Below are 12,398 nucleotides of genomic sequence, written 5' to 3'. Positions count from 1 at the left end.
CCTCTCCCCCCTCCCTCTCTCCCCCCTCCCTCTCTCCCCCTCTCCCTCTCTCTCCCCCCTCTCCCCCTCCCTCTCTCTCCCCCCTCCTCTCTCTCCCCCTCCCCACTCTCTCCCTCCTCTCCTCCCCCTCCCTCTCCTCCCCCTCTCCCTCTCTCCCCTCCCTCTCCCCCTCCCTCTCTCTCCCCCTCCCTCTCTCCCCCTCTCCCTCTCTCTCCCCCTCTCCCCCTCCCTCTCTCTCCCCCCTCCCTCTCTCTCCCCCTCCCTCTCTCTCCCCCTCCCTCTCTCTCCCCTCTCCCTCTCTCTCCCCCCCTCCCTCTCTCCCCCCTCCCTCTCTCTCCCCTCTCCCCCTCTCTCCCCCTCCCTCTCTCCCCCTCTCCCTCTCTCTCCCCCCTCTCCCCTCCCTCTCTCCCCCTCTCCCTCTCTCTCCCCTCTCTCCCCCTCTCCCTCTCTCTCCCCCTCCCTCTCTCTCCCCTCTCCCCTCTCTCCCCCTCCCTCTCTTCCCCCTCTCCCTCTCTCTCCCCCTCTCTCCCCCTCCCTCTCTCTCTCCCCCTCTCCCTCTCTCTCCCCCTCTCCCTCTCCCCCTCCCTCTCTCTCTCCCCCTCTCCCTCTCTCTCCCCCTCTCCCTCTCCCCCTCCCTCTCTCTCTCCCCCTCTCCCTCTCTCCCCCTCCCTCTCTCCCCCCTCCCTCTCTCTCCCCTCCCTCTCTCTCTCCCCCTCTCCCTCTCTCCCCTCTCCCCCTCTCTCCCCCTCCCTCTCTCTCCCTCTCCCTCTGTCTCTCCCCCCCCACTTTTCCCACTCTCTCCCTGTCTCCCCCCCTCTCACCCCCTTCCGTCTGCTTCCCACTCCCTCCCCCTCTCTCCCCCTCCCTCCTCTCCCCCTCTCCCCCTCTCTCCCCCTCTCCCTCTCTCTCCCCCTCTCCCTCTCTCCCCCTCTTTCTCTCCCTCTCTCTCCCTCTCCCTCTCTCCCCCTCCCTCTCTCCCCCTCCCTCTCTCTCCCCTCTCCCCCTCTCTCCCCCTCCCTCTCTCTCCCTCTGTCTCTCTCCCCCCCAACTCCTTCTCCCACTCTCTCCCTGTCTCCCCCCTCTCACCCCCTTCCCTCTGCTTCCCACTCCCTCCCCCTCTCTCCCCAGGTGCTGGGCCTCAGTAGGAGTGTGGAGGGAGCTCTGGGTGCTGTAGGGGGGGTTCCGAGGCCCAGCCGCCCCCCTGACCCCCCCGGATTGAAGACGGACTTTACGACCATCTTTCGCTGCCTCTCGTGCCAGCCCTTCTGCGGCATCTGTGCACCAGCCACTCCCGGCGGGGGCTTCATCACGTCAGCATGGTGAACAGCAGCGGGGCCGCAGCCAAGACCTATCGTTCTTACCTCCCCCCCACCCAGCGCACCTACAGCTGTGTCCACTGTCGAGCGCACCTGGCCATCCACGACCAGCTCATCTCCAAGGTGAGTCCCTGAGAGAGACAGACAGAGAGAGAGAAGGAGAGAGTGAGAGAGAGAGAGAGACAGAGAGACAGAGAGACAGACAGAGACTGACAGACAGAGAGAGTGAGAGAAGGAGAGTGTGGGGATGGGATGGGGAATACCCATTGATGCTGGCAGCACAGTGAGTCAATCCCCCAGACACAGACTCAGTGAAAGCGACTTCCCCATTTAGTGACATCACAGGGAAAAAGGAATCCCCAGATAGTGACATCATAGTGAAAGGGGAATCCCCAGATAGTGACATCATAGTGAAAGGGGAGTCCCCAGATAGTGACATCACAGCGAAAGGGGAATCCCCAGATAGTGACATCACAGCGAAAGGGGAATCCCCATTTAGTGACATCACAGCGAAAGGGGAATCCCCATTTAGTGACATCACAGCGAAAGGGGAATCCCCATTTAGTGACATCACAGTGAAAGGGGAATCCCCATTTAGTGACATCACAGCGAAAGGGGAATCCCCAGATAGTGACATCACAGCAAAAGGGGAATCCTCAGATAGTGACATCACAGTGAAACGGGAATGCCCAGATAGTGACATCACAGTGAAAGGGAAATCCCCAGATAGTGACATCACAGTAGAAGGGAAATCCCCCAAGAGTGACATCACGATGAAAGGGAAGTCCCCAGATAGTGACATCACAATGAAAGGGAAATCCCCCAAGAGTGATATCACAGTGAAACAGAGAATACCCAGTACATAAGAACATAAGAACATAAGAAATAGGAGCAGGAGTAGGCCATCTAGCCCTTCGAGCCTGCCCCGCCATTCAATAAGATCATGGCTGATCTGTTGTGGCTCAGTTCCACTTTCCCGCCCTCTCCCCATAACCCTTAATCCCTCTCTTATCAAAAACCCATCAACCCGCTTCTTAAAAATATTTAGCGAGGCAGCCTCCACCACTTCAACGGGCAGAGAATTCCAGAGATTCACCACCCTTTGAGTGAAGAAGTTCCTCCTCAACTCCATTCTAAACCGCCTCCCCTTTATCTTGAGGCTGTGCCCCCTAGTCCTACTGTCTTTTTTGAGCGGGAAGAGTCTCTCCACCTCTATCCTATCCATCCCATTCATCATCTTATACGTCTCAATGAGATCTCCCCTCATTCTTCTAAACTCTAGCGAGTACAAGCCTAGTTTATTCAGCCTCTCCTCATAGCTCAACCCCCTCAACTCTGGTATCAGCCTAGTAAACCTCCTCTGCACTCCCTCCAGGGCCAAAATATCCTTGCGCAGGTGCGGCGCCCAAAACTGCACACAGTACTCCAGCTGCGGCCTCACCAATGCCCTATACAGCTGCAGCAAGACCTCCCTACTTTTATATTCAATCCCCCTCGCGATGAAGGCCAGCATTCCCATTCGCCTTCCTGACCACCTGCTGCACCTGCAAGCTGGGTTTTTGCGACTCATGCACAAGGACCCCGAGGTCCCTCTGCACCGTCGCCTGCTGCAGTTTTTCGCCACGTAAGTAATAGTCCTTCCTACCATTCTTCCTACCAAAGTGGACCACCTCACACTTGCCAACATTAAATTCCATTTGCCATTTCCTGGCCCATTCGCCCAGCCTATCTAGATCCTTCTGCAGACTCTCCACACCCTCCGCACAATTTGCCTTTCCCCCAATCTAGGGGACATCATTAGCAAAGGGATTGAACAGAGACACTGGGAGGGACATTGCTGCCTGCACAGTGTGAGAACAATGTTTATTCCGAGGGGGATATTAAACAAGTGAGTAAACCTACAAGCAACATTAGTAAAAGTATGTAAAATTATTTCAAACAGAATTGAGGAAAAAATGTATCTCTCAGAAGGTGGGCAGGAGGGGGGTCTCTGGAACTTTCTTCCTCAAAACGCAGCGGGAGCAGAGTCTACAAATACTTTTTAAGGTGATGGTGGACAGATTCTTAAACAAGGGGTCAAAGGGTATTTGGGTCAGAAAAAATGTGTGGTCAAAGATTACAATCAGACCAGCCATGAATGAGATAGCAGACTCAAGGGGCAGAACGGCCTTACTCCTGCTCCAATTTCATCGGAAAAAAAGATTAGTGACAAGTAATGTTGGTCACTTGCATCCAAGAGGCTGGAGGAGGTTATAGAGATAGGGAGGGGGTGTAGGGGCTGGAGGAGGTTACAGAGATAGGGAGGGGGTGTAGGGGCTGGAGGAGGTTACAGAGATAGGGAGGGGGTGTAGGGGCTGGAGGAGGTTACAGAGATAGGGAGGGGGTGTAGGGGCTGGAGGAGGTTACAGAGATAGGGAGGGGGTGTAGGGCTGGAGGAGGTTACAGAGATAGGGAGGGGGTGTAGGGGCTGGAGGAGGTTACAGAGATAGGGAGGGGGTGTAGGGGGCTGGAGGAGGTTACAGAGATAGGGAGGGGGTGTAGGGGGCTGGAGGAGTTTACAGAGATAGGGAGGGGGTGTAGGGGCTGGAGGAGGTTACAGAGATAGGGAGGGGGTGTAGGGGCTGGAGGAGGTTACAGAGATAGGGAGGAGAGTAGGGGCTGGAGGAGGTTACAGAGATAGGGAGGGGGTGTAGGGGCTGGAGAGGGTTACAGAGATAGGGAGGGGGTGTAGGGGCTGGAGGAGGTTACAGAGATAGGGAGGGGGTGTAGGGGATGGAGGAGCTTACAGAGATAGGGAGGGGTGTAGGGGGCTGGAGGAGGTTACAGAGATAGGGAGGGGGTGTAGGGGCTGGAGGAGGTTACAGAGATAGGGTTCCATCCAATTGGATGTCATTGGAGAGGCTTTGGAGCTGGATGGAGTGGAGAACCAGGTCACGGCAGTTGGCGATGGTCAGGGAGGGAATGTTGACCTTTGACACGGGTACGTCGGCTGCCATTTCTGACAGTGGGTTGAACGTCTCCTGAGTGTGACCGACTCCCCGCTGTTAGAGGGATTGAAATATGAGGTTCAGGGAAGGACAGGTTGGATTTGGGAAGGGACAAAGTTTTCAGGGATGTTCTTCTGTGAATTTGTGTTTATTTAATGTCTCTTCACTGAGACCAAGGGTGCATCAGTGAGGCACCACAGGGCAGCAGCAATGGGCACTCAATTGGCCAATGGCCTCGTATTAACAGTAGAATATTAATCCAGAAACTCAGCTAATGTTCTGGGGGACCCGGGTTCGAATCCCACCACGGCAGACGGTGGAATTTGAATTCAATAAAAAATATCTGGGATTAAGAATCTCTTGATGACCCATTGTGGGAAAAACCCATCTGGTTCCCTTTAGGGAAGGAAATCTGCCGTCCTTACCCCGGTCTGGCCTACATGGGACTCCAGAGACACAGCAATGTGGGTGACTCTCAACTACCCTCCAAGGGGGCAATTAGGGATGGGCAATAAATACTGACCCAGCCAGTGACCCCCGTGTCCCTGGAATAAATAAAAAAAACTGACAGTCTTTATATTTCTCAGTCCTTCCAGGGCAGCCAAGGACGGGCCTATCTCTTCAACTCAGTGTGAGTATGTTAAATATATACCCTCTACATTATCCTGACAGTGTGACTCCAGGGTTACACTATACACAGGTACAGCACGGGGTTAGATACAGAGTAAAGCTCCCTCTACACTGTCCCTCATCAAACACTCCCAGGACAGGTACAGCACGGGGTTAGATACAGAGTAAAGCTCCCTCTACACTGTCCCCCCATCAAACACTCCCAGGACAGGGACAGCACGGGGTTAGATACAGAGTAAAGCTCCCTCTACACTATCCCCCCATCAAACACTCCCAGGACAGGTACAGCACGGGGTTAGATATAGAGTAAAGCTCCCTCTACACTATCCCCCCATCAAACACTCCCAGGACAGGTACAGCACAGGGTTAGATACAGAGTAAAGCTCCCTCTACACTGTCACCCATCAAACACTCCCAGGACAGGTACAGCACAGGGTTAGATACAGAGTAAAGCTCCCTCTACACTGTCCCCCCATCAAACACTCCCAGGACAGGTACAGCATGGGGTTAGATACAGAGTAAAGCTTCCTCTACACTGTCCCTCATCAAACACTCCCAGGACAGGTACAGCACAGGGTTAGATACAGAGTAAAGCTCTCTCTACACTGTCCCCCCCCATCAAACACTCCCAGGACAGGTACAGCACGGGGTTAGATATAGAGTAAAGCTCCCTCTACACTGTCCCCCCCATCAAACACTCCCAGGACAGGTACAGCACGGGGTTAGATACAGAGTAAAGCTCCCGCTACACTGTCCCCCCATCAAACACTCCCAGGACAGGTACAGCATGGGGTTAGATACAGAGTAAAGCTTCCTCTACACTGTCCCTCATCAAACACTCCCAGGACAGGTACAGCACAGGGTTAGATACAGAGTAAAGCACTCTCTACACTGTCCCCCCAATCAAACACACCCAGGACAGGCACAGCACGGGGTTAGATACAGAGTAAAGCTCCCTCTGCACTGTCCCCCCATCAAACACTCCCAGGACAGGTACAGCACGAGGTTAGATACAGAGTAAAGCTCCCTCTACACTGTCCCCATCAAACACTCCCAGGACAGGTACAGCACGGGGTTAGATACAGAGTAAAGCTCCATCTACACTGTCCCCATCAAACACTCCCAGGACAGGTACAGCATGGGGTTAGATACAGAGTAAAGCTCCCTCTACACTGTCCCCATCAACCACTCCCAGGACAGGTACAGCACGGGGTTAGATACAGAGTAAAGCTCCCTCTACACTGTCCCCCCATCAAACACTCCCAGGACAGGTACAGCACGGGGTTAGATACAGAGTAAAGCTCCCTCTACACTGTCCCCCCATCAAACACTCCCAGGACAGGTACAGCACGGGGTTAGATACAGAGTAAAGCTCTCTCTACACTGTCCCCATCAAACACTCCCAGGACAGGTACAGCACGGGGTTAGATACAGAGTAAAGCTCTCTCTACACTGTCCCCATCAAACACTCCCAGGACAGGTACAGCACGGGGTTAGATACAGAGTAAAGCTCTCTCTACACTGTCCCCATCAAACTCTCCCAGGACAGGTACAGCACGGGGTTAGATACAGAGTAAAGCTCCCTCTACACTGTCCCCCCCATCAAACACTCCCAGGACAGGGACAGCACGGGGTTAGATACAGAGTAAAGCTCCCTCTACACTGTCCCCCCAGCGCCTTACAGACACTCACCACCCTCTGTGTAAAAAATCCTGCCTTGCACATCTCCTCGAAACTCTTCTCCAAACCTCTGTCCCCTGGACTTTCCTACAATGGGAAAAAGCTTCTGACTATCCACTCTGTCCGTGCCCCTCATAATCTTGTAGACTTCTATCAGGTCTCCCCTCAACCTCCGTCGCTCCAGTGAGAACAAACCAAGTTCCTCCAACCTCTCCTCATAGCTAATGCCCTCCGTACCAGGGGCAACATCCTGGTAAATCTTTTCTGTACCCTCTCCAAAGCCTCCACATCCTTCTGGTAGTGTGATGGTCATGTACCTCACACTTGGCTTCGATGGGCTGATGGTCTGACCTTTGACCCTGGGTAACGGCAGGTCACGTGATTCCAATTGTCCGCCTTCACTCTGTTCGGTCACTGTGTGTCTGTCCACTGTGTCGGTCGAGAGAGTGTGTTTTAATTGATGTGGGCCACCCTTCCCTCCCTGTGTCGCTCCGGCCTCCCACTCCTGGTGCAGTGTGAACATCGGCTGTGGACCAGCAGAGGAACGTGTGCTCCTGACGGGACTCCACGCAGTGGCTGACATCTACTGTGAAAACTGCAAAACCACCCTGGGCTGGAAGTATGTAAGTGTGGCCTGATTACTGGGCTTGGGGGGGTCATAACTGGGGAGCAAGAGAAAGTGGGAGTGGGAGCCTCTAAACATTGTAAACTTTCACCCGATGCAATTGGGTAGAATGGGAGTGAACGGGAAGGGGTTTGGATCCATTGGGATTGTGTAGAATGGGAGTGAATGGGAAGGGGTTTGGATCCATTGGGATTGTGTAGAATGGGAGTGAGTGGGAAGGGGTTTGGATCCATTGGGATTGTGTAGAATGGGAGTGAGTGGGAAGGGGTTTGGATCCATTGGGATTGTGTAGAATGGGAGTGAGTGGGAAGGGGTTTGGATCCATTGGGATTGTGTAGAATGGGAGTGAGTGGGAAGGGGTTTGGATCCATTGGGATTGTGTAGAATGGGAGTGAGTGGGAAGGGGTTTGGATCCATTGGGATTGTGTAGAATGGGAGTGAAAGGGAAGGGGTTTGATCCATTGGGATTGTGTAGAATGGGAGTGAATGGGAAGGGGTTTGGATCCATTGGGATTGTGTAGAATGGGATTAAATGGGAAGAGGTTTGGATCCATTGGGATTGTGTAGAATGGGATTGAATGGGAAGGGGATTTGGATCCATTGGGATTGTGTAGAATGGGAGTGAGTGGGAAGGGGTTTGGGTCCATTGGGATTGTGTAGAATGGGAGTGAATGGGAAGGGGTTTGGGTCCATTGGGATTGGTGTAGAATGGGAGTGAAAGGGAAGGGGTTTGATCCATTGGGATTGTGTAGAATGGGAGTGAATGGGAAGGGTTTGGGTCCATTGGGATTGTGTAGAATGGGAGTGAATGGAAAGGGGTTTGGATCCATTTGGGATTGTGTAGAATGGGAGTGAAAGGGAAGGGGTTTGATCCATTGGGATTGTGTAGAATGGGAGTGAATGGGAAGGGGTTTGGGTCCATTGGGATTGTGTAGAATGGGAGTGAAAGGGAAGGGGTTTGATCCATTGGGATTGTGTAGAATGGGAGTGAAAGGGAAGGGGTTTGATCCATTGGGATTGTGTAGAACGGGAGTGAAAGGGAAGGGGTTTGGGTCCATTGGGATTGTGTAGAATGGGAGTGAATGGGAAGGGGTTTGGATCCATTGGGATTGTGTAGAATGGGAGTGAGTGGGAAGGGGTTTGGATCCATTGGGATTGTGTAGAATGGGAGTGAGTGGGAAGGGGTTTGGATCCATTGGGATTGTGTAGAATGGGAGTGAAAGGGAAGGGGTTTGATCCATTGGGATTGTGTAGAATGGGAGTGAATGGGAAGGGATTTGGGTCCATTGGGATTGTGTAGAATGGGAGTGAGTGGGAAGGGGTTTGGATCCATTGGGATTGTGTAGAATGGGAGTGAATGGGAAGGGGTTTGATCCATTGGGATTGTGTAGAATGGGAGTGAGTGGGAAGGGGTTTGGATCCATTGGGATTGTGTAGAATGGGAGTGAGTGGGAAGGGGTTTGGGTCCATTGGGATTGTGTAGAATGGGAGTGAGTGGGAAGGGGTTTGATCCATTGGGATTGTGTAGAATGGGAGAGAGTGGAAAGGGGTTTGGATCCATTGGGATTGTGTAGAATGGGAGAGAGTGGGAAGGGGTTTGGGTCCATTGGGATTGTGTAGAATGGGAGGGAATGGGAAGGGGTTTGATCCATTGGGATTGTGTAGAATGGGAGTGAGTGGGAAGGGGTTTGGATCCATTGGGATTGTGTAGAATGGGAGTGAATGGGAAGGGGTTTGGATCCATTGGGATTGTGTAGAATGGGAGTGAGTGGGAAGGGGTTTGGATCCATTGGGATTGTGTAGAATGGGAGTGAGTGGGAAGGGGTTTGGATCCATTGGGATTGTGTAGAATGGGAGTGAGTGGGAAGGGGTTTGATCCATTGGGATTGTTGAAATTGGGATGGACTCTCTGAGTGACAGCATGGTTGGGTCCTGCTGGATTTCAGAGGCCGATTGACCCAGCGCTGGTTTCTCTCCCACAGGAACATGCGTTTGAGACCAGCCAGAAATACAAGGAAGGGAAATTTATCATTGAGGTCGCACACATGGTGAAGGACAATGGATGGGACTGAGCAACAGCTGAACATGGATGGGAAGACCTAGCTTCTGCCGAGATCCCTCTTTGTCTCCTCTCCCTCTTGCCTCACTATCCTCACTGCTTATCAACAGCCTCATCCCCATTTGCAATGGAAAGCTACTGTAACTAGCGGGGTTCATTCACCGGGGGGGAGGGGGGGGGGGGGTGTTGGATGCGGTGGGGGGGGGGGGGGGGGGGCGGTCGCTCAGCTTGTTGGGACTGGCCCATGCCCACATTCACCTGCCTCCCCTCAGCGACTGAGGTCACTCACGGCTGCACTAATTAACCTGTATAGTGACTCGATCTTCCTATATCATTGTGACTCACTCGGGGCCGATTTCCTCCTTGACCCACGCTCCACCTGGACCCTGAGGGTTGTGACTCCCCCCCACCGCCCCCCCCCCCCCCCCCCCCCCGACTCCAGTACGCAGAGTCAAGCCCCCAAGATCCAGGGCGACATCCCCCACACTGAGGGAGCGTAAAGTTCATTTATTAGTCTCGCGAGTAGGCTTACATTAACACTGCAATGGAGTTACTGTGAAAATCCCCTCATCGTCCCACTCTGGCACCTGTTCATAGGGCAGAAGGAAAGGAGAGGGTGCAGAATGTAGTGTTACAGTCACAGCGAGGGTGTAGAGAAAGATCAGCTTAATGCGAGGTAGGTCCATTCAAAAGTCTGACAGCAGCAGGGAAGAAGCTGTTCTTGAGTCGGTCGGTACGGGACCTCAGACTTTTGTATCTTTTTCCCGACGGAAGAAGGTGGAAGAGAGAATGTCCGGGGTGTGTGTGGGGGGGTCCTTAATTATACCGGCTGCTTTTCCCCAAGGCAGCGGGAAGTGTAGACAGAGTCAATGGATGGGAGGCTGGTTTGTGTGATGGATTGGGGGCTACATTCACAATGTATTGTAGATTCATGCGATCTGGGTCAGAGCAGGAGCCCGTACCACTCCTTTAATAGTGATTTCAGTGTGTGTGAGAGAGCCCGGGTGTGAAGGAACACTCCTTTAATAGTGATTTCAGTGTGTGTGTGAGCCCGGGTGTGAAGGAACACTCCTTTAATAGTGATTTCAGTGTGTGTGTGTGAGCCCGGGTGTGAAGGAACACTCCTTTAATAGTGATTTCAGTGTGTGTGTGAGCCCGGGTGTGAAGGAACACTCCTTTAATAGTGATTTCAGTGTGTGTGTGAGCCTGGGTGTGAAGGAACACTCCTTTAATAGTGATTTCAGTGTGTGTGTGTGAGCGCGGGTGTGAAAGAACACTCCTTTAATAGTGATTTCAGTGTGTGTGTGTGAGCCCGGGTGTGAAGGAACACTCCTTTAATAGTGATTTCAGTGTGTGTGTGTGAGCCCGGGTGTGAAGGAACACTCCTTTAATAGTGATTTCAGTGTGTGTGTGAGCCCAGGTGTGAAGGAACACTCCTTTAATAGTGATTTCAGTGTGTGTGAGAGCCTGGGTGTGAAGGAACACTCCTTTTATAGTGATTTCAGTGTTTGTGAGCCCGGGTGTGAAGGAACACTCCTTTAATAGTGATTTCAGTGTGTGAGAGAGCCCGGGTGTGAAGGAACACTCCTTTAATTGTGATTTCAGTCTGTGAGAGCCCAGGTGTGAAGGAACACTCCTTTAATAGTGATTTCAGTGTGTGTGTGAGCCCGGATGTGAAGGAACACTCCTTTAATAGTGATTTCAGTGTGTGTGAGCCCAGGTGTGAAGGAACACTCCTTTCATAGTGATTTCAGTGTGTGTGAGCCCGGGTGTGAAGGAACACTCCTTTAATAGTGATTTCATTGTGTGTGAGAGAGCCCGGGTGTGAAGGAACACTCCTTTAATAGTGATTTCAGTGTGAGAGAGCCCGGGTGTGAAGGAACACTCCTTTAATAGTGATTTCATTGTGTCTGAGAGAGCCCGGGTGTGAAGGAACACTCCTTTAATAGTGATTTCAGTGTGTGTGAGAGAGCCCGGGTGTGAAGGAACACTCCTTTAATAGTGATTTCAGTGTGTGTGTGAGCCCGGGTGTGAAGGAACACTCCTTTAATAGTGATTTCAGTGTGTGTGTGTGAGCCCGGGTGTGAAGGAACACTCCTTTAATAGTGATTTCAGTGTGTGTGTGAGCCCGGGTGTGAAGGAACACTCCTTTAATAGTGATTTCAGTGTGTGTGTGGGCCTGGGTGTGAAGGAACACTCCTTTAATAGTGATTTCAGTGTGTGTGTGTGAGCCCGGGTGTGAAGGAACACTCCTTTAATAGTGATTTCAGTGTGTGTGAGCCCGGGTGTGAAGGAACACTCCTTTAATAGTGATTTCAGTGTGTGTGAGAGCCCGGGTGTGAAGGAACACTCCTTTAATAGTGATTTCAGTGTGTGTGTGTGTTTGAGCCCGGGTGTGAAGGAACACTCCTTTAATAGTGATTTCAGTGTGTGTGAGCCCGGGTGTGAAGGAACACTCCTTTAATAGTGATTTCAGTGTGTGTGAGCCCGGGTGTAAAGGAACACTCCTTTAATAGTGATTTCAGTGTGTGTGTGAGCCCGGGTGTGAAGGAACACTCCTTTAATAGTGATTTCAGTGTGTGTGTGAGCCTGGGTGTGAAGGAACACTCCTTTAATAGTGATTTCAGTGTGTGTGTGTGAGCCCGGGTGTGAAGGGACACTCCTTTAATAGTGATTTCAGTGTGTGTGAGCCCGGGTGTGAAGGAACACTCCTTTAATAGTGATTTCAGTGTGTGTGTGTGTTTGAGCCCGGGTGTGAAGGAACACTCCTTTAATAGTGATTTCAGTGTGTGTGAGCCCGGGTGTGAAGGAACACTCCTTTAATAGTGATTTCAGTGTGTGTGTGTGAGCCCGGGTGTGAAGGAACACTCCTTTAATAGTGATTTCAGTGTGTGTGAGCCTGGGTGTGAAGGAACACTCCTTTAATAGTGATTTCAGTGTGTGTGTGAGCCCGGGTGTGAAGGAACACTCCTTTAATAGTGATTTCAGTGTGTGAGAGTCCGGGTGTGAAGGAACACTCCTTTAATAGTGATTTCAGTGTGTGTGTGAGCCCGGGTGTGAAGGAACACTCCTTTAATAGTGATTTCAGTGTGTGTGAGAGA

The 12,398-nt window shown here is 52.1% G+C and overlaps 1 protein-coding gene across 1 annotated transcript; it reads left to right on the top strand.

The window, feature by feature from the left end:
• The first annotated feature begins 1,316 nt into the window (after nt 1–1,316).
• Nucleotides 1,317–9,430, top strand: LOC145339742 (protein yippee-like 2). Its single transcript, XM_080184268.1, has 4 exons — nt 1,317–1,439; nt 4,891–4,934; nt 7,128–7,236; nt 9,221–9,430. The coding sequence occupies exons 1-4, from the start codon at nt 1,317–1,319 to the stop codon at nt 9,308–9,310; spliced, it is 366 nt and encodes a 121-aa protein (XP_080040394.1). The 3' UTR covers nt 9,311–9,430.
• Nucleotides 9,431–12,398: the final 2,968 nt, after the last annotated feature.

Source organism: Carcharhinus amblyrhynchos, unplaced genomic scaffold (genome assembly GCF_965287045.1).
Source record: "Carcharhinus amblyrhynchos unplaced genomic scaffold, sCarAmb.v2.hapA scaffold_649, whole genome shotgun sequence".
Taxonomy (NCBI): Eukaryota; Metazoa; Chordata; class Chondrichthyes; order Carcharhiniformes; family Carcharhinidae; genus Carcharhinus; species Carcharhinus amblyrhynchos.
This window is presented reverse-complemented; position numbering and strand designations above follow the sequence as displayed.

Excerpts from the sequence above, each read along its gene's own strand:
- LOC145339742 (XM_080184268.1), top strand. The coding sequence starts at position 1,317 with ATGGTGAACAGCAGCGGGGCCGCAGCCAAGACCTATCGTTCTTACCTC. Across the intron at positions 4,935-7,127 it reads GCCTATCTCTTCAACTCAGT|TGTGAACATCGGCTGTGGAC; the intron begins GTGAGTATGTTA and ends CTCCTGGTGCAG. Across the intron at positions 7,237-9,220 it reads CCACCCTGGGCTGGAAGTAT|GAACATGCGTTTGAGACCAG; the intron begins GTAAGTGTGGCC and ends TCTCTCCCACAG.